Here is a 21942-nt window from a genome sequence, read left to right as displayed (position 1 = left end):
CCAGCTCAACCTTAACTTGAAGCTTGCTCAAGAGAATTTGAAGAAGGCGCAAGAAGAAGCAAAAGGTATGGCTGGCGAGGTTCTCCATTCTTGGCGAGTGATTTTTCTTGTTTGTCCATTCTCGATGTTGATTTCACTCGACGTGCCGCAGATAAACTGGAAGAAGCTCTGAAGAAGAAGGATCAAGATCTTGCAGAAGCGCAGAAGGAGGTCTTGACCAAAACGAGGCTTGCCGAGGAGAAACTGGCTTCGGTCGTAACTCTTGAGCAGGAGAACTCCGGACTGAAAACTGCTCTCGAGGTAGCCAATCAAGAGGTCAGTCGACTGAAGAACGACAACGTGGCTCTGCACGACAAGGCAGGTGAGCTGGCGGGGAAGAGGAACGATCTGGAGACTTATCTCGGTGAACTCGCCAAGAAGCTATTCGTCATGCTCGAAGGTAATTACTCCGACCTGACTGTCTTGCAGTTACCAAGCCTGTGTAGGGCCACTATCTTACTCTTGAATCGTGTTTGCAGAATTCTGTCAGAACTTTGAAGAGGAGACCAGTCGAGTGGAGCCAGGCTTGGACCCTGCTAACTCTCTTGTGAAGGACGAGGCTGCAGTGAACGTGCTCCGTCTGGAGTCTCGTATTGCCAGCCATGTTGACTATCTGGCTCGGCTGAAAGTTGCGATGTCGCGGATCGACACATCGCTCTGGCCTAGGACGACGCTTCAGAACGACCTCGAGTCTCTGATGGCTCGACTGAATGAAGTCCTGGGTCGAGTGGCGGAATGGAAGAAATCTTCCGCTAGATGTGGTGCTGATGTCGCTCTGTCTCTGGTCCGCGTCCATTGCAAGGAGGCGTGAGAGGAAAAGCTGGCCGCCATCCAAGTTGCCAATACCAGGAAGCACAACTTTCAAGACTTCATGGAGACCTTCATCGCTGCTGCCACTCGTATTGCAGACGGGATCGACTTGGACGAGTTCGTCGCCCCTTCCAGTCCTCCTCCTGAGGAATGAAAAACTTTTATGCTTCACTTTAAATTTGCCTCAGAATGCCGAGTGGATTTGTAACCGTTAAACTCTGCCGAGCCGAGGGCTCGAGTACTTTGATCTGAGGTCTGGGACCTTTTAGGCTTTATCTGAACTTGATTTCTCTTTGAATATCTTCATGGTTTGATCCGTCGAGTGGAATTCGATCTTCACTCGGAATAACCTTGTATTTGCGGCGCAACTCTGAAGGAGAAGGTAGCAGTCGACTTGCGCCTCGTCGTCCTTGCGGATTGGGTTGTGTCCTGTACTTAGGCGAGCACTGGGCCGCAGCTAAGTCCCCGAGTGGGAGGTTTGCTCTCACTCGATAGGGTTTTTAAACACTTAGGCGAGCGCTGGGCTGCGGCTAAGCCCCCGAGTGGGAGGTTTGCTCTCACTCGGTAGGATTTTTAAACACTTAGGCGAGCACTGGGCTGCAGCTAAGCCCCCGAGTGGGAGGTTTGCTCTCCACTCGGTAGGGTTTTTAAATACTTAGGCGAGCACTGGGCTGCAGCTAAGCCCCCGAGTGGGAGGTTTGCTCTCACTCGGTAGGATTTCTAAACACTTAGGCGAGCGCGGGGCTGCAGCTAAGCCCCCGGGTGGGAGGTTTGCTCTCCACTTGGTAGGATTTTTCGGACTTAGGCGAGTGCCTGACTGCAGCTAAGTCTCTAGGTGGGAGAACTTAGGCGAGTACTGGACTGCAGCTAAGCCCCCGAGTGGGAGGATTGCTCTCCACTCGGTAGGATTTTTTCAAACTTAGGCGAGTGCCTGACTGCAGCTAAGTCTCTAAGTGGGAGAATTTAGGCGAGTACTGGACTGCAGCTAAGCCCCCGAGTGGGAGGATTGCTCTCCACTCGGTAGGATTTTTTCAAACTTAGGCGAGCACTGGGCTGCAGCTAAGCCCCCGAGTGGGAGGTTTGCTCGCCACTCGGTAGGATTTTTAAACACTTAGGTGAGCACTGGGCTGCAGCTAAGCTCCCGAGTGGGAGGATTGCTCTCCACTCGGTAGGATTTTTTCAAACTTAGGCGAGTGCCTGACTGCAGCTAAGTCTCTAGGTGGGAGAACTTAGGCGAGTACTGGACTGCAGCTAAGCCCCCGAGTGGGAGGATTGCTCTCCACTCGGTAGGATTTTTTCAAACTTAGGCGAGTGCCTGACTGCAGCTAAGTCTCTAAGTGGGAGAACTTAGGCGAGTACTGGACTGCAGCTAAGCCCCCGAGTGGGAGGATTGCTCTCCACTCGGTAGGATTTTTTCAAACTTAGGCGAGTGCCTGACTGCAGCTAAGTCTCTAAGTGGGAGAACTTAGTCGAGTTCTGGACTGCAGCTAAGCCCCCGAGTGGGAGGATTGCTCTCCACTCGGTAGGATTTTTTCAAACTTAGGCGAGTGCCTGGCTGCAGCTAAGTCTCTAAGTGGGATAACTTAGTCGAGTACTGGACTGCAGCTAAGCCCCCGAGTGGGAGGTTTGCTCTCACTCGGTAGGATTTTTGAACACTTAGGCAAGCACTGGGCTGCAGCTAAGCCCCCGAGTGGGAGTCTGGCTCTCCACTCGGTAGGATTTTTGAACACTTAGGCAGGCACTGGGCTGCAGCTAAGCCGCCGAGTGGGAGTCTGGCTCTCCACTCGGTAGGATTTTTCAAACTTAGGCAGAACGGATTCGCAGCTAAGTCACCCACTGGGGGATTTCGTATGCAAACAAAAGTGACAGCAATTATTGGAACACTCTTGTCTTTGGTAAAAATAAATTGCAGAAATTTTTTCTTATTACATCTCGTCCAAGGGAGAACTCAAGTGTAAAAGGGGCGGAGCAGTTCCGCATTCTAAGCTCGTGGCTCGTCGATCTGGCGATCAACATTGTAGAGGTGATATGCTCCATTGTGGAGGACTCTGGTGATGATGAAGGGGCCTTCCCAAGTAGGAGCAAGTTTGTGTGGTTTCTGCTGATCCACTCGGAGGACCAAATCTCCTTCTTGGAAGGCTCGGCTCTTCACATTTCTGGCATGGAATCGACGCAGGTCTTGCTGATAGATGGTCGATCTGATCATAGCCATTTCCCTCTCCTCCTCTAGGAGGTCAACTGCGTCTTGCCGGGCTTGCTCTGCTTCGTCTTCGTTATAAAGCTCGACTCTGGGGGCGTTGTGAAGTAGATCGCTCGGCAGGACGGCTTCGGCTCCGTAAACCAGAAAGAACAGCGTTCTTCCAGTCGACCGGTTCGGGGTGGTCCTCAGTCCCCACAAAACTGATGGAAGCTCGTCGACCCAAGCGCCTGCTGCATGCTTGAGATCACGCATCAGTCGAGGCTTTAGTCCTTTGAGAATTAGACCATTTGCTCTTTCAGCTTGTCCATTCGACTGGGGATGCGCGACCGACGCGTAGTCGACTCGTGTGCCTTGAGAGGCGCAAAAAACTCTGAACTTGTCTGAATCGAAGTTTGACCCATTGTCAGTGATGATGCTATGCGGGACCCCGTATCTGAATATCAACTCTCTGACGAAACTGATGGCAGTGCTAGCATCAAGATTTTTGATAGGCTTGGCTTCAATCCATTTGGTAAACTTGTCGACCGCCACAAGCACATGTGTGAATCCGCTCCTGCCTGTTCTCAGTGGACCAACCATGTCCAGTCCCCAAACAGTGAAGGGCCAGACGAGTGGAATGGTCCTCAGAGCTGATGCTGGCTTGTGCGACATGTTGGAGTAGAACTGGCAGCCTTCACACTTGTCGACTATCTCTTTCGCCATTTCGTTTGCCCTGGGCCAGAAAAAACCCGCTCGGTATGCTTTGGCCACGATGGTCCAAGAGGACGCATGGTGACCACAGGTCCCCGAGTGGATATCATCAAGGATCATCTGACCTTCTTCTGGCGTTATGCACTTCTGACCGATTCCAGTTGCGCTTTCTCTATACAACTGTCCTTTAATGACTGTGAAAGCTTTAGATCGACGGACGATCTGTCGAGCCTCTTCTTCGTCCTCTGGAAGTTCTTTCCTCAAGATATATGCGATGTATGGTATCATCCAGTCGGGAGTGATTGCCAAGACCTCCATGACTAGGTCGACCACAGCAGGAATTTCGACTTCAGTCGGATCTATGGCACTTTTCAGTTGCGGGGCTTCTTCTGTAAAAGGATCCTCCTGGACTGATGGCGAGCGGATGTGCTCCAAAAACACATTGCTGGGAATGGCTTCTCTCTTGGAGCCTATCTTTGCCAGATCATCAACTGCTTGATTTTTCAGCCGGGGGATGTGATGAAGCTCTAACCCCTCGAATTTCTTTTCTAGCTTTCTTACTGCATTGCAGTAGCCAGTCATAGCTGGGCTTCTGACGTCCCACTCCTTCATCACCTGATTAACCACCAAATCTGAGTCGCTGTAGACCATGAGGCGCTGGACGCCGAGTGAAATGGCCATGCGCAACCCATACAAGAGTGCTTCATATTCTGCTTCATTATTGGAGGAATCGAAGTGAATCTGGAGAACATATCTGAGCTTATCTCCTCGGGGGGAGACCAATACTACCCCAGCACCGGAACCATTCAGCATCTTAGATCCATCGAAGAACATGGTCCAATGCTCCGAGTGAACTCGAGTCGGAAGCTACTGTTCAATCCACTCGGCGACGAAATCTGCAATTGCTTGGGACTTGATAGCCTTCTTTGCTTCAAACTTGATATCTAGGGGAAGGAGTTCAATCGCCCACTTCGCCACTCGGCCAGTTGCATCTCTATTGTGCAAAATCTCTGACAGTGGAGCGTCGCTGACGACTGTAATGGAATGGTCAGAGAAGTAGTGTGCAACCTTCTTCGTGGTCATGTAAATCCCATATACAAGCTTCTAGTAATGGGGATATCTTTGCTTCGAAGGAGTCAAAACTTCAGACACATAATATACTGGGCGCTGAACTCTGAAGGCCTTTCCTTCTTCTTCCCGCTCGACCGTAAGTACTGTACTGACAACTTGTCCCGTAGCCGCAATGTAAAGCAGCAGAGGCTCTTTACTGATTGGGGCAGCAAGCACCGGCTAGGTGGAGAGCAGAGCTTTGAGCTCTGCGAACGCTGCATCAGCTTCTGGAGTCCACTCGAACTTGTCAGACTTCTTCATCAGTCGGTAAAGAGGCAACGCCTTTTCACCGAGACGAGAAATGAATCGACTTAGAGCGGCCAAGCAACCTGTAAGCTTCTGGACATCGTGTACACGCACAGGGCGCTTCATCCGGAGTATGGTGCCAACTTTCTCGGGATTGGCGTCGATTCCTCGTTTGGAAACGAGGAAACCGAGTAACTTTCCACCTGGAACTCCGAATGTGCACTTTGATGGATTGAGCTTGATATCATATCTCCTGAGGTTAGCAAAGGTTTCGGCAAGGTCAGTCAGTAGGTCGGAACCTTTCCGTGACTTAACCACAATATCATCCATGTATGCTTCTACGTTCCGACTAGTCTAAGTGAGCAAACACTTCTGAATCATCCTCATGAACGTGGCTCCAACATTCTTGAGGTCGAAGGGCATGGTGATGTAACAGAAGCACCCGAATGGGGTGATGAAAGCCGTTTTGATCTCGTCGGGTCCATACAGACGGATCTGATGGTACCCTGAAGCATCTAGAAAAGACAAACACTCACACCCCGCGGTCGGGTCGACTACCTGGTCGATGCAGGGGAGAGGGAAATGATCTTTCGGGCAGGCCCGATTGATATGTTTAAAGTCAATGCACATGCGAAGTGACTTGTCCTTCTTGGGGACCATGACAACATCGGCGAGCCACTCGGAGTGGTAAATCTCTCGGATGAACTCCGCTGCTAAGAGCCGAGCCACCTCCTCGCCAATAGCTTTCCTCTTCTAGATGGCGGACCGTCGAAGATGTTCTTTCACAGGCTTGAACTTCGGGTCGACTCGTAGACGGTGCTCAGCCAGCCCCCTGGGAACTCCAGGCATGTCAGAAGGCTTCCATGCGAAGATGTCCCAGTTCTCACGGAGGAACTGGATGAGCGCTTCTTCCTATTTGGAGTCGAGCGTCGTTGAGATGTGAGTCGGGGCAGCATCGGGGTCGGTCGGGTGAATGTGGGCTGGCTTTGTTTCACCGGACGACTGAAAAGCAGATTCTGAAGCAGGCTTCTTGGCTCGTAGCAATTCACTCGGATCAGCAGTCTTCTGGTACTCTTGCAGCTCAACAACTGCCATCTGAGCGTCAGCAATCTTTGAGCCTTTCTGAAAACACTCTTCTGCCTTCTTCCGATTGCCTGTAACAGTGATCACACCTTTGGGACCAGGCATCTTCAATTTGAGATACACATAACATGGCCGAGCCATGAAGTGTGCGTAAGCTGGCCTGCCCAAAATGGCATGATAAGCACTTTGGAAGTCCACAACCTCGAATGTCAACTTTTCCTTGCGGTAATTCTTTGAATCATCGAAAACCACATCAAGAGCGATCTGGCCGAGTGATTCGGCTTTCTTCCCAGGAATGACTCCATGGAAGCTCATGTTACTGGTACTGAGCCTGGACATCGGAATGCCCATTCCTTTCAATGTTTCAGCATACAATATGTTCAGGCCACTGCCACCATCCATCAGGACTTTGGTCAGTCGAGTGCCTTCGACAATTGGGTCGACCACCAAAGCTTGCCTCCCAGGGGTGGCAATGTGCGTAGGGTGATCAGACTGGTCGAATGTGATGGCAGTCTGAGACCACTTCAGATAACTGGGTGTTGCCGGAGCAACCATATTCACCTCACGGTTAATGACTTTCAGTCGACTTTTGCTTTCGACATCAGCAAAAATCATCAGGGTGGAATTGATTTGGGGGTATCCATCGTCACTATCTTCCTTGTCCTCAACTCTGTCCGACTCTTTTTCCTTATCTTTGGACTGTTTGCCCTGAAACTACTGGATCAGGAGACGGCACTGTCGAGTGGTATGCTTTGGGTAAATAAAATTACCCTCTTCATCTTTCTTGGTGTGGATGTGACATGGCAGATCCAAAACATCATTTCCATCTTGATCCTTGACTTTCTTGGGCTTCTAGGGGCCTTTGGGTTTTCCCTTGAAATTTCCCTGGGTCACGGCCAGGGCCTCCCCAGGGGCGGCTGGCTCGGCCTTCCGCTTCTGTTTCCGACTGGAGCTTCCTCCGGTTTCTTGGGCGACTGCCCTGTGCTTGCCACTCCGGAGTTGATCTTCGTCTTCACCATTAGCGTATTTGGTGGCAATCTCCATCATCCAGTTCAGAGACATCTCTCCAGTTCGACCGAACTTCAGATTCAATTCTCTGTATTTAACGCCTTCTTTAAAGGCACAAACTGCTTGATGATCAGGCACATTCTCAACTGTGTGATGCAACGTGATCCACCTCTGGATGTAATCCCTCAGAGTTTCATTCGGTTTCTGTACGCAAGAACGCAATTCTGTAAGGCCTGCGGGTCGCTTGCATGTTCCCTCAAAGGTTGTGACAAACACTCGGGAGAGGTCCTCCCAAGTGTAGATGCTGCTGGGTACCAACTGATTTAGCCACGCTCTGGCTGAGCCCTCTAACATGAGAGGCAAATGCTTCATGGCCACCTCATCATTGCCACCGACAATCTGTACAGCCACTCGGTAATCTTCGAGCCAAGTGTCAGGCTTAGACTCACCAGTGAACTTGCTGACTCCAGTCGCCAACCTGAAGTTGGGAGGAATCACTGCGGCTCTGATGGCTCGACTGAAACACTCTGGCCCCGAAACATGTACTCTGCTGCCGGCAGGTGCATCTCTATTGTGGCCTTCCCGATGAGCTCTATTCCTGTCAACCAAACCTTGAACGAGGATAGATCTCGCGTCAAAGCCTGGGTCCCTGGGGTCGACTAGAATCCTCTGCCCAACACTATGAGGGCGCCTGTCATCTCAATGTCGAGGCGCATATGACCCACTCCTCGGGGAAGGGGTTGGCACTCGATGTCGAACATCACGATCGGATCGGTGATCATACTGCTCATTCCTTCTGTACTGATCATGCCGGTCACCACGTCCCTCACGCCTCGGGGGCGATCTCGGGCTATGAGCCGACTGGACTATATCTGTTGCAACGAATCGACTGTGGATCCTATTCCGTGACTGAGAAACAGCGGAATTCTGGTTTCCCGCCGCCCGGAGCAACGCTCTGATCTGCAACAAGCCCCTGCCAGCCTCCGACTGGGAGGGCTGAATCGATTCTGCTATACGGGCCGCGGCGGCCAAATTCTGAACTGGGGTTCGGTATACCTGCGTCGGCGGGAAGAGCTGACGTCGACTAGACTCGGGAGCCCGCTGACGTGCTTGCTCGTCGAGTGCTCGCTGGAGATTCTCCAGTCGAGTGCGCTCGGCCAAGTTAGCCAAGCGCGCGTCCTCCAAGGCCCGGGCCTCGGGGGTCTCTCCGACGATAGGAGTGTGGAGTGCGTCCATGTTCCGGCGGCGAAGATCCTCTTGCTGTAATGACGTGAGAGGTTCGGGGAGATACTCATCATGGGGATGCGACGGGTCGCCCCCACCCGCGCCTCCATCAGCGCGAGGAAAACCGGGAGGACTGTGTGTTCCATCGACCGCCAGAACCTCAGCCGCTGGGTCGCTGCTGTCGCACTCGGATGCGGTCTCCGCGGAGCCAGACGACAGGTCGAACAGGCCGCAGAGGGATTCGTCGGGCTCGATTGCCGCGACTTGTGGGGCGGCCGACTGGCGAGCCACGGCATGCCTCACCCACCTCTGAAGTCTCGACCGACCGGAGCGCTTGCGCCGGTGGGAGACAGAGCGGGGAGACGATACGGGGGCCGACCAATACTGGGTCGACGGCCGCCGCAGGAGGACGCCACGAACGCATGCGCGGAAGTGCGTCGCACCGCGGACGGGGAGCGCGTCGATGTCGAGTGGTGCCTCCTGAAGCCAGGCGGAGTCGTCGGCGATGAACGTGAGCGCGCCGAGGCGGATCTCGCGGCCCTCCACCAAAACTCCGCACGAAACCATGATCAAAGGGATCGGAAAAATCGCAACTTCTCCAATCAGGCGCTAAGATTCCTTCCCCAAGGTGGGCGCCAACTGTCGTGGTTCTAACTCTGACAGTGATGTAGGGGGGTGTGTATGGAGAGGCTAGATCTCAGCTATTGGGAAGTTGTAAACACACGAGGATTACGAGTTCAGGCCCTTCTCGGAGGAAGTAACAGCCCTACGTCTCGGTGCCCGGAGGCGGTCGATTGGATTATGTGTGTATGAATAACAGGGGTGCGAACCCTTCATACTGAGGAGGGGGGTGGCTTATATAGAGTTCGCCGGTCCTCTCCTGCCCTCAGTAATGCAGGGTTTAAGGTACATTTAAGATTGGGCGTTACTGGTAACGCCCCTGATAAAGTGCCATAATGACCATAAAGACTACTTAATAGCCAATCGTTTGCCTGCGGAGTGACTTTAAGCCTCCTGGCAGTCGAGTGGTTGGCTTCATGGTCGAGTGATAGCTTCTTGGTCGAGTGTCTTGAACCCGTCGAGTGGGATACCTTCAAGTCGATTGAAAGGTGACTTCTTCTAGGGATGTCCTTGGGTAGGGCTCTTTTGGACAGGTCCGTGCCCCTACCCTAGGTACATAGCTTCATCATCTGCATCTGCTCCTGCAATAGGTCCGTCACCTAGCGGTGCATCAAGGACATAATTCTTCTGTGGAGCAATGAGGATAAACCTCAGATCACGGATCCAATCCGCATCATTGCTACTAACATCTTTCAACTTAGTTTTCTCTAGGAACATATCAAAAATAAAACAGGGGAGCTAAACGCGAGCTATTGATCTAAAACATAGATATGCTAATACTACCAAGACTAAGTTCATGATAAATTAAAGTTCAATTAATCATATTACTTAAGAACTCCCACTTAGATAGACATCCCTCTAATCCTCTAAGTGATCACGTGATCCAAATCAACTAAACCATGTCCGATCATCACGTGAGATGGAGTAGTTTCAATGGTGAACATCACTATGTTGATCATATCTACTATATGATTCACGCTCGACCTTTCGGTCTCCGTGTTCCGAGGCCATATCTGTTATATGCTAGGCTCGTCAAGTTTAACCTGAGTATTCCGCGTGTGCAACTGTTTTGCACCCGTTGTATTTGAACATAGAGCCTATCACACCCGATCATCACGTGGTGTCTCAGCACGAAGAACTTCCGCAATGGTGCATACTCAAGGAGAACACTTATACTTTGATAATTTAGTGAGGGGTCATCTTATAATGCTACCGTCAATCAAAGCAAGATAAGATGCATAAAAGATAAACATCACATGCAATCAATATAAGTGATATGATATGGCCATCATCATCTTGTGCCTTCGATCTCCATCTCCAAAACATCGTCATGATTTCCATCGTCACCGGCATGACACCATGATCTCCATCATCTTGATCTATATCAATGTGTCGTCACATGGTCGTCTCGCCAACTATTTCTCTTGCAACTATTGCTATCGCATAGCGATAAAGTAAAGCAATTATTTGGCACTTGCATCTTATGCAATAAAGAGACAACCATAAGTGAAAGATCGTGGATGTCGCCTAGAGGGGGGGTGAATAGGCGTTTTAAAATAATTACGGTTTAGGCTTGAACAAATGCGGAATAAACCTAGCGGTTAATTTGCCAAGCACAAAGCCTAAAACAACTAGGCTCACCTAAGTGCACCAACAACTTATGCTAAGAAAGATAATCAACTATGTGATAGCAAGATATATGACAAGAAACAATATGGCTATCACAAAGTAAAGTGCATAAGAAAAGGGCTCGGGTAAGAGATAACCGAGGCACGAGGAGACGACGATGTATCCCGAAGTTCACACCCTTGCGGATGCTAATCTCCGTTTGGAGCGGTGTGGAGGCACAATGCTCCCCAAGAAGCCACTAGGGCCACCGTAATCTCCTCACGCTCTCGCACAATGCAAGATGCCGTGATTCCACTAAGGGACCCTTGAGGGCGGTCACCGAACCCGTACAAATGGCAACCCTTGGGGGCGGTCACCGAACCCGTACACTTTGGAAACCCTTGGGGGCGGTCACCGGTACCCGTCAAATTGCTCGGGGCGATCTCCACAACCTAATTGGAAACCCCGACGCTTGCCCGAAGCTTTGCACCACAATGATTGAGCTCCGAACACCAACAACCGTCTAGGGCGCCCAAGCACCCAAGAGGAACAAGCTCAAGGGTACCAAGCACCCAAGAGTAATAAGCTTCTTAACTTGTAACTTCCACGTATCACGTGGAGAACTCAAACCGATGCACCAAATGCAATGACAAGGGCACACGGAGTGCCCAAGTCCTTCTCTCTCAAATCCCACCGAAGCAACTAATGCTAGGGAGGAAAATGAGAGGAAGAACAAGAAAGAGAACACCAAGAACTCCAAGATCTAGATCCAAGGGGTTCCCCTCACATAGAGGAGAAAGTGATTGGTGGAAATGTGGATCTAGATCTCCTCTCTCTTTTCCCTCAAAAACTAGCAAGAATCCATGTAGGGATTGAGAGTTAGCAAGCTCGAAGAAGGTCAACAATGGGGGGAAGAACACGAGCTCAAAGGATAAGGTTCAATGGGAAGAAGACCCCCTTTTATAGGAGGGGGAAAATCCAACCGTTATGTGCTCAGCCCGCACACGAGCGGTACTACCGCTCCACGAGCGGTACTACCACTCAGGTGGAAGAAAAAGGGAAAAGGAGCAACAAAACATGAACCTTGGGGTGGTAGTACCGCAGGAGACAGCGGTACTACCGCTGGGTTAAGCGGTACTACCGCTCCCTTCGGCGGTACTGCCGCGCAGAATGAAGGGGAAAGGGAAAGAGGGAACCGGGCGGTACTACCGGGGAGGAAGGGCGGTACCGCCGCTAAGGACCGGTACTGCCGCACTACTGCCGCAGCGAGGTACCGCACAATCCGACACAGAAAAAGACCCCTCGAATCGACGCGGTAGGGACCTGGTAAGCCAACGGTAGTACTGCTGCGGAGTCACCGCCGGTACTACCGCTGCGGAGCGGTACTGCCGCTTGTGACTCAGCGGTACTACCGCTGGGTACCACGGTACTACCGTTGGGACCCTGACAAAAACCACACTCAAGAAAACCAGAACTGCCATAACTTCTGCATATAAGCTCCGAATTGAGCAAACTCAAGCCTGTTGGAAACAAGATGACTCCTCAGTGGTTATAGTAAGAAGAGGCAGGGGAGGTATGCCTAACAAAAAGAGGCGTGAAACCTCCAACCGAGAAGAACCGGCAAAACCTCCAACATCGAAAACATCATAGAAGATGCAAGCGAACTCCGTTTTCGATGAACTCAAGCTTGTCAACAAGATGACCGTAAGCTCTAAGGCTCACAAAGAGAACCAAAAAAGAACCAAGAAAGATGATGCAAGGATGCAATGGTTTCAGCTCTCAACGAACGATACGATCAAGCTACTCATTGAGAGCCCCCCTTGATAGTATGGCAATCGATCCTATAACCCGGTCTCCCAACTACCATCATGAGACCGGTAAAATAGAAAACCTATCAAGGGCAAACCTTTGCCTTGCACATGGTCCACTTGAGCTAGATGATGACGATCTAGACTCCCTCAAGTTGGACCACCTTTCTTGATTGTGTTGGCTCGATGAAGACTAGTTGATTGCTCCCCCATACTCCACTATGGGTGAGCCTTTCTTCCGCACATCTTCACAAGTCCATTGTCACCACAATGGACGGCAAGCTTCAAGCATTTGATCTCTTCGTGATGCTCCACTTGAACTTGCACCGCAACCTTTCTTGATTGTGTTGAGTCGATGAAGACTAGTTGATTGCTCCCCCATAATCTACTATGGGCGAGCTTCTCTTCCGCACATCTTCACAGGTCCATTGTCACCACAAAGGACAACAAGCTTCAAGCATTTGATCTCTTCGTGGTGCTCCACTTGAACTTGCACACCGCAACCTAACCCCACAAAGAACCCTCACGAAGACCATGGGTTAGTACACAAAGCGTAATTGACAATGCTTGCCATACCATGGGATCACTTGATCCCTCTCGGTACATCTTCTATGCTTTGTGGGTTGATCATCTTGATTCACTCTTTAACTTAGTCTTGATCAACCTCTCACAAGACCAATCTTTAGGTAATTCCTTGAATAGCACCTTGGTCGACACAAACTCTCCTTGAAACCAACACATGTACTCCAAGAAAAGCCTATGGACAAAACCTTCAAATATAACTCAAGGCAACCAATAGTCCATAGAGATTGTCATCAATTACCAAAACCAAACATGGGGGCACCGCATGTTCTTTCAATAAGGCTTCTGCCAGTTGCCGATAACTTCAACAAAACATGATCATCTTTATACAATAACTTATATCTCATCACGTCTTGACCATATCACATCACAACATGCCCTGCAAAAACAAGTTAGACGTCCTCTACTTTGTTGTTGCAAGTTTTACGTGGCTGCTACGGGCTTAGCAAGAACCGTTCTTACCTACGCATTAAAACCACAACGATAGTTTGTCAAGTTAGTGCTGTTTTAACCTTCTCAAGGACCAGGCGTAGCCACACTCGGTTCAACTAAAGTTGGAGAAACTGACACCCGCTAGTCACATGTGTGCATAGCACGGCGGTAAAACCAGTCTCGCGTAAGCATACGCGTAATGTCGGTCCGGGCCGCTTCATCCAACAATACCGCCGAACCAAAGTATGACATGCTGGTAAGCAGTATGACTTATATCGCCCACAACTCACTTGTGTTCTACTCGTGCACAACATCAATGCATAAAACCTAGGCTCGGATGCCACTGTTGAGGAACGTAGTAATTTCAAAAAAATTCCTACACACACGCAAGATCATAGTGATGCATAGCAACGAGAGGGGAGAGTGTTGTCTACGTACCCTCGTAGACCGAAAGCGGAAGCGTTAGCACAACGCGGTTGATGTAGTCGTACGTCTTCACGGCTCGACCGGTCAAGCACCGAAACTACGGCACCTCCGAGTTCTAGCACATGTTCAGCTCGATGACGATCCCCGGACTCCGATCCAGCAGAATGTCGGGGAAGAGTTCCGTCGGCACGACGGCGTGGTGACGATCTTGATGTTCTACCGTCGCAGGGCTTCGCCTAAGCACCGCTATAATATTATCAAGGATTATGGTGGAGGAGGGCACCGCACACGGCTAATAGATCTCAAGGATCAATTGTTGTGTCTATGGGGTGCCCCCTAGCCACGTATATAAAGGAGTCGAGGAGGGGGGAGAGGGTCGGCCCCTATGGCGCGCCCTGGAGGAGTCAAGGCAAGGGAAGAGAGAAGAGAAGGAAGGAGGGGCGCAGCCCCTCCCCCTAGTCCAATTCGGACTAGGCCTTGGGGGGGCGCCCAACCTCTCCTCTCTCTTTCCCCTAAAGCCCAATAAGGCCCATATACTCCCCGGCGAATTCCCGTAACTCTCCGGTACTCCGAAAAATACCCGAATCACTCGGAACCTTTCCGATGTCCGAATATAGTCGTCCAATATATCGATCTTTACGTCTCGACCATTTCGAGACTCCTCGTCATGTCCCCGATCTCATCCAGGACTCCGAACTCCTTCGGTACATCAAAACTCATAAACTCATAATATAACTGTCATCGAAACCTTAAGCGTGCGGACCCTACGGGTTCGAGAACAATGTAGACATGACCGAGACACGTCTCCGGTCAATAACCAATAGCGGAACCTGGATGCTCATATTGGCTCCCACATATTCTACGAAGATCTTTATCGGTCAGACCGCATAACAACATACGTTGTTCCCTTTGTCATCGGTATGTTACTTGCCCGAGATTCGATCGTCGGTATCTCAATACCTAGTTCAATCTCGTTACCGGCAAGTCTCTTTACTCGTTCCGTAACACATCATCCCGCAACTAACTCATTAGTTGCAATGCTTGCAAGGCTTATAGTGATGTGCATTACCGAGTGGGCCCAGAGATACCTCTCCGACAATTGGAGTGACAAATCCTAATCTCGAAATACGCCAACCCAACAAGTACCTTCGGAGACACCTATAGAGCACCTTTATAATCACCCAGTTACGTTGTGACGTTTGGTAGCACACAAAGTGTTCCTCCGGTAAACGGGAGTTGCATAATCTCATAGTCATAGGAACATGTATAAGTCATGAAGAAAGCAATAGCAACAAACTAAACGATCAAGTGCTATGCTAACAGAATGGGTCAAGTCAATCACATCATTCTCCTAATGATGTGATCCCGTTAATCAAATGACAACTCATGTCTATGGTTAGGAAACATAACCATCTTTGATCAACGAGCTAGTCAAGTAGAGGCATACTAGTGACACTCTGTTTGTCTATGTACTCACACATGTATTATGTTTCCGGTTAATACAATTCTAGCATGAATAATAAACATTTATCATGATATAATGAAATAAATAATAACTTTATTATTGCCTCTAGGGCATATTTCCTTCACCAAGAATAAGAAGGAAAAAAGAATTAAAGCGGCCAAATGATCCATTGTGTTGGAGAAGAAAAGAATGTTCCAGAAAATAAAGTGAAAAAGGAAAGGAAGAATATTCTATAAAAAAAAGTAGGATCGCGAACTAAAACTAGGGTGGAAGGAGGAAGAAGAAGATGAGATGTCATTGACGAACACACTGATGTTGACGTGGTGCTGGTTGGCGCCAACGAAGATTGACGAAGTGGCTAGGAATAAAAGATGTAGGGAAGGACGAGGAAGAGAAAACGATAAGTACTTCTAGCAATGAATGTTGTGTGGGCTAGAGGTGGAGCTTATTGGAGACGGGGAATATGTTCAGGTTGCCACTCGCTTTACAAGTCAGTCTTAATTTGCAAAGTTGAATGGACCTTTGAGAATTATCTGTATAGTTATTTGTTGTTTTGTGTTAATAGTATATGTTAGCTCTACCCGCTCTATTATATTTTAAGTATAAAAAGTTCCATACATGTTGCAACGCACGACGAAGGTGAGATCAACATCATCTGGTTCTAAAGGTGAGGGCTCAAGTGAGAAATGTCCCGGTATGACGAAAAATCGAGTAGGAAATGGAGGGTCCGATAGGAAAAAAGAGAAGGGTGTGATGTGGAGTGGGGGTTTTGGTGTTGGGTCTGCATGTTGGACATAACTTGGAGAATAGTCCAGACATTCATATTTCTCCCCCATATATGATATGGATTTGGGAAGTCTGGACTATCCAGATGGCTGAATTCTAGGAGCCTACTGGGCACTCGTCTAATGTCGGAACACGCCCAAACATATGAGGAAAAAATGAGCTTTGGCCTTGAAGACAGTCCTAATTATTTATTTAATTTATTTATATATGCACTATAGCCCGTAGCAACGCACGGACATTCTACTAGTATTAGTAATAATGTACGTGCAATGCACTTTTATATTAGGTAGGATATTAGTTGCACGTTATATTAGGTAAGATATATCTGTTCCCTCAAAAAAACAGGTAAGATATATCTGTTGCACGTTGGTATTTGGTAAGATATCAATTACTTTTTCACGGGAGTGGTAGGATATTAATTACATGGGAGATTTCAAGAAATAGTGTTGAGTTAAAATATGTTTATAACCAATGGCAGTGGTGGGTAATTAGATCGTTAAGGCCTCCTTTGGTTTAGAGGAATTTCATAGGAATTCTAGAGGATAGGATTCTTATAGGATTTTTTCCTTTAAAGCCATTTGGTTCATAGGAATGGATTCCTATTCCTACATAGGATTGGTTCCTATCCTCCACATTTATAGGAAAATAAAAAAGGGCCTGGACTCAATGATAAAATTTCTTTGGTGTCAACTAAATGACATCTTGTTTCCTATTATTACTCATAGAATTTGAGATACATGTCATCTAATTTCCTACAAAATTCCTATTCCTATGATAATCCTATCCTATGAACCAAAAGAGGCCTAAAATGTGTTTGGTGCTCAACATTGAAGCGATTTGAACCGCTAGATAATATGATTTGACGGTCGAGATGGTTTGGATCTGCCTATTTGGGTCTTTTTATATTGGTGTAGATATAGAAATAGATATAGATTATATAGCGCTGCAGTTACAAGGGCAAAATAGGCATTTAACCCGGATAACCCGTAATGTAATTTCCGGCATCAAATTTCACTATTTGTCTGGATGTTGTCCAGGTGGAGTGTCCTGTGGCCAGTTTTGTCATGGTGTTCATTTCTGAAGATAACATCACTCACCTTGGACCCCAAAAAGTAATAGACAAAGGGAGTGCTACCCATCTCTGTTTTCCTAGAGACTCCATGGAGCTGCCTGTTCTGATATAGAAAGGAAACTGAATGCAGTTCTGAACCAATGATGTTTATATAACAGTGAAGGATTACCTCTTTAGCTGTACAGCTATGCGCGCGAGAATTCAGATCGAGTTCATTGACATGGCAGCAGGTAATTACTTCCAAGCAGTTTACAAGCTTCTGGGTGTAATAATTCCAATGGAACAGTTCATGCCAGAAAAAAAATGTCTTCTAGTTACAGGGGGCAAATTATATGTTCATTCTGTTACACAGGCGAGCACCATCTGAAAACCTGGCCTAAGTCACAAACCCTTGAGAACTCATGCCCCAAATCGTCTAGTAAAGTGTGCGGAAAATGATCCTACTTCAAATATTCAATGCTGCATGCACACCGATCGACGCCGCATAAAACTGTGTGCCAGTGTAAGTGATTCACGGCCCTTTCTCTTCGAGGCACCATGAGTTCTGTGGTGTTTCACCATCATCTCGGGTGTCTTCTAATGGGAATTTGCGAAGCTGTTAGCGCTATCTATCATTGATCATGCAGAGGTAACCACCCCCGGCGCTCCGTTCCAGGGGATACCTGGTGGCACCCTTCATGTACCGAAGGTGATTCATGGCAGCATCTCGGAGGCCGGATCTGTTTGGCGCCTTTCCGTTCTTGCGCTTCTTTATCATGGTGCAAGTCCTCAGAGGGTCAACGCTTCCAGCACCAGGTCTCCTACAACACAATTCACGGCAATGAATTTTTTTAGTCATATAACTTACATCATAATGAGAGACGGAGTTAAATTACAGCAGCAAAACCTATCACATGTAATACAACATCAATACCCTAAGTAAGGCTCTTGTGGCATATTTAGAAGATTGGAGGAAAGCAAAAGCAAATCAATACAGAAAGGAATGTCCGAAAACTCACTTCAACAACTTCTCTGACGCAACTCTAGCAGCTTCAATGATGTCCTTAGTAGGCAGCCACTTCACTACTCTACCAGGATCACCCCGCATTGGTGAGTGGATTTTTACAAGCTGCACATGATTTTCTACATCAGTAAATGATCCCTTCATGCAGTAACAAAGAAAAAATACTTGCACTGCTCAATGGATGTAAACATGGTTTTGTCAGATAGGATTAGAGGAAGAGACACTCACACCAAGACATTCCATCATTTGATAATATGCTCTGCCATGTAGTGGAGTGTGTCCCTTTCTGGACTCTGAAAAGTATCTCGTCCTGAAAGAGTGTACCATGAAATGTAAGTACAAGTGCATGCTTACAATGACAGGTAACATGTAAATCACCTACCATTCCTTGTAGCCTGGGTCTACTGTAAAGCCATACATGTCGACACTGTCACAGATGGAGAGAGCAAATTCAAGAGCTTTAAGCCCAGTTCCTTTAGCAGAGGAACCAAATGATGTGCCTAGCATGAGGTATACTGGATTGGTTATTGGAAGTTCCTACATAACAAGAGTTCTGTCAAGCAAGTACGAAAACAGGGAACATGTACCCAAAGCACCCTAGTTTTTAAATATGATGTAGCTAAATTACCCGAATCATCTTGTTCATGACATCATGTATTGTTGTCTTAACTATCAATGCCTCCTTTTTTGTTTCTGCAACCATAAGAATTAGCATGTCTTTTCATCCCGGAATCCTACTGACAGTGATAGGGAAATAGTTGGCTGGAAGACTTACCATCTAACTCAACAACTTTATCCAGTGCCTTTGCAGATCCTCTATTAAGAAGGCGAAATGTACTCTTTTCACCAACATATTCCGTGTAGTTCTGCAATGCAGAAAGAAGAAATTAGAGCACGTCCAAGTTACGAAACAAGAGCAGGAAATATAGGTATCTTATGAAAACCTGGACAGGTGCACCATTTTCTCGAATGACAACATCATAAGAATCAATCTCATCCCCAAATTTAGTTTTAAGAAGATCCCCAGAGTTTCCAACAACGGCACAGCTACCAAATTGCTGAGGTACATATGGTGATGTGTCAGGGAGAACCAATGAAAGCTTCTCCATGCAAAGAGTTCTGTTCTTGCACTTATTCCTGTAAACCCAAAACTAAACATAATCAACAATCTCTAGAATTTAACCATAATGTAAGTCTATGTGAAACTGTAAAACTTTTGTCTACCCACAGAAGGATTCCTTTGTTGATCCTGCGCCATGCATACTCCTCCCAGCCATTTGGTAATGCATCAATGTACTCTTTTGTGAGTATTGTGGTACTGTTGCGAACCTAGAAAAAATAACTTAAGTCACTACATCAATAGCTACTGTGTAGCTCTGACAAACTAAATGACAACATTATGTCAAGTGTCTACACACCACTTAAACTTATTTTGCAAATTTTCAGTGCATTAATTAAATCACATAGATGAGTCAGCACAGCAGAAAGAATGCCCACCTGCTCCCATGAGGCCACAGCTTCGCAGAGATTGAACTCAAATGCCAACCCTTCAGACTCTCCAGTTTTTGGATCTGTCTGCAAACACCAGTCATAAGAGCAAAGACAACGATCATAAAAACAAGACAAGCTGGTCAAACTATGAGAAGAACAACAGATGCCCACGGTCCACGCTTGTCTATGTAGTACAATGCCAGGTAAAATATCAAATTAAAGAACTCAAAGGAGAAATGCCAGCATAAGGAAAGAAATGACCGAGCACATGTGCACTTACCCACTTAGAAACCGTGTCACTCGGGTACTGTATAACAACACGACAGTAGTCCTCTCCGCCAAATGCTTGCAGTCCTAGACCATTAGCATCCTGCAAGAAATTTACACAAGTAAGACTCATCCAAACCAGCACGCTAATGACCTCAATACAGAGATTTGTACTCCCTCAGTTCGGAATTACTTGTCGCAGAAATGGATGTATCTAGATGTATTTTAGTTCTAGATACATCCATTTCCGAGACAAGTAATTCCGAACGGAGGGAGTAGTAGCTAGCAACCTAATTATATTGGTGAGAGTTGCCTTCTGAACATTAAAAAAAAAAACATGAATCATTCCAAACATCGAATTCACCCCAATCCTAGATAAAATAAATTTTCTCTTATACTATGAATCCTCCCCATCTACTAAACAGTAAGCATCACACTCATTGACATCAATTCTCAGAAGGAGACCAGAAATTATGAAGCAGTTACCCTGCCAAACCACCAAGGCTCATGCATCTCAGAAGCTAATGGCCCCATGTACAACACAATGTAGCATCGAATTTGCAGACAGATGATACAGCTGAGCCCCAATTGGTTCTAATAAAGCGACAGGAAATCGGTACTGCACAGGAGGGGCAGTAGATCGGCGACAGGGGTAGCGACGTACCACGCACTTGCTGAACCCTCCCTGCAGCGCGGCGAGCGCCGCCAGGTCCGCCTCGGAAAGCCCCGCGCCGCCATCTGCATCCAGAACCCACCCCGACTCAGGGATCTCCACGCGAAGCAAAAAGGCAGGGGAGAGGAGGGGCGGAGGGGGGTACGTTACATGAGGAGAGGCCGGAGATGTAGATGAGGATGGCCGTGACGCCGGAGAAGATGGCGGCGGCGAGGGCCAGCGGGAGCACCCGCATGGCCGGAATCGGCGAGCCCCTCTGGCCGGAGTTGCGTGCGGCCGGAGTGGTGGGGGTTGGAGTGGGAGTCTGCGATTGGGCCGGGTGAGGAATGAGAGCGGCGCGTCTGCGTATCGGAGGGCCCGCTTCTTTTTTTTTCTTTTTCTTTTTGCTTAAGCGGAGAGGAAATGGGCCGTAGCTCGATTTTGGGCCATGAGCAACCAACTTCATACTGAAAAAACTTTTCCCTAAACAGATTAAAAATACCCCTCAAAAAACATTAAAAATATTTTTAAATCTCAAAAATATTTAAAATGTTTTTTTCGAGGGTACGCAAATTGCGTACCATATTTTTACAGAAGGCAGAGAACAATTTACAAGAAAAGTCATGAGCCAACAACTTAGCCTACGAGCTTACATCCACACACACCCCCTCATTAACATGCTACTCGCTCATACAGGTTTCAAAACACCGAGCTACAGACGTCTTCCAAGTTTGTATTGTTGGAAATATGCCCTAGAGGCAATAATAAATTAGTTATTATTATATTTCCTTGTTCATGATAATCGTTTATTATCCATGCTAGAATTGTATTGATAGGAAACTCAGATACATGTGTGGATACATAGACAACACCATGTCCCTAGTAAGCCTCTAGTTGACTAGCTCGTTGATCAATAGATGGTTACGGTTTCCTGACCATGGACATTGGATGTCATTGATAACGGGATCACATCATTAGGAGAATGATGTGATGGACAAGACCCAATCCTAAGCCTAGCACAAGATCATGTAGTTCGTATGCTAAAGCTTTTCTAATGTCAAGTATCATTTCCTTAGACCATGAGATTGTGCAACTCCCGGATATCGTAGGAATGCTTTGGGTGTGCCAAACGTCACAACGTAACTGGGTGGATATAAAGGTACACTACAGGTATCTCCGAAAGTGTCTGTTGGGTTGGCACGAATCGAGACTGGGATTTGTCACTCCATGTAAACGGAGAGGTATCTCTGGGCCCACTCAGTAGGACATCATCATAATGTGCACAATGTGATCAAGGAGTTGATCATGGGATGATGTGT

At 47.8% G+C, this 21942-nt stretch overlaps 1 protein-coding gene across 2 annotated transcripts; it reads right to left on the bottom strand.

The window, feature by feature from the left end:
* Positions 1-17425: 17425 nt before the first annotated feature.
* On the bottom strand, positions 17426-20998 carry LOC125514811 (sialyltransferase-like protein 4). 2 transcript variants are annotated; one of them, XM_048680165.1, is made up of 12 exons: positions 20795-20998; positions 20636-20709; positions 19985-20074; positions 19711-19788; positions 19442-19542; positions 19158-19350; positions 18989-19079; positions 18842-18906; positions 18596-18750; positions 18442-18523; positions 18209-18318; positions 17426-18010 (listed from the first exon to the last, which is right to left on the bottom strand). In XM_048680165.1, exons 1-12 carry the CDS (start codon positions 20877-20879, stop codon positions 17815-17817), a joined length of 1320 nt encoding a protein of 439 aa, XP_048536122.1. In that variant the 5' UTR covers positions 20880-20998; the 3' UTR covers positions 17426-17814. The 2 variants fall into 2 exon arrangements, with proteins under 2 accessions (XP_048536122.1, XP_048536124.1); XM_048680167.1 differs by having other exon boundaries at positions 19438-19542; positions 19711-19784.
* Between the last annotated feature and the right edge of the window lie 944 nt (positions 20999-21942).

This window comes from Triticum urartu, chromosome 6 (genome assembly GCF_003073215.2).
Source record: "Triticum urartu cultivar G1812 chromosome 6, Tu2.1, whole genome shotgun sequence".
In the NCBI taxonomy this organism is placed as follows: Eukaryota; Viridiplantae; Streptophyta; class Magnoliopsida; order Poales; family Poaceae; genus Triticum; species Triticum urartu.
This window is presented reverse-complemented; position numbering and strand designations above follow the sequence as displayed.

Coding starts and splice junctions, on each gene's coding strand:
- LOC125514811 (XM_048680165.1), bottom strand. CDS start 20,879: ATGCGGGTGCTCCCGCTGGCCCTCGCCGCCGCCATCTTCTCCGGCGTC. Junction 20,710..20,794: donor CATCTCCGGCCTCTCCTCAT/GTAACGTACCCC, acceptor TTCTGGATGCAG/ATGGCGGCGCGGGGCTTTCC. Junction 18,907..18,988: donor TAAAGTTGTTGAGTTAGATG/GTAAGTCTTCCA, acceptor TTATGGTTGCAG/AAACAAAAAAGGAGGCATTG.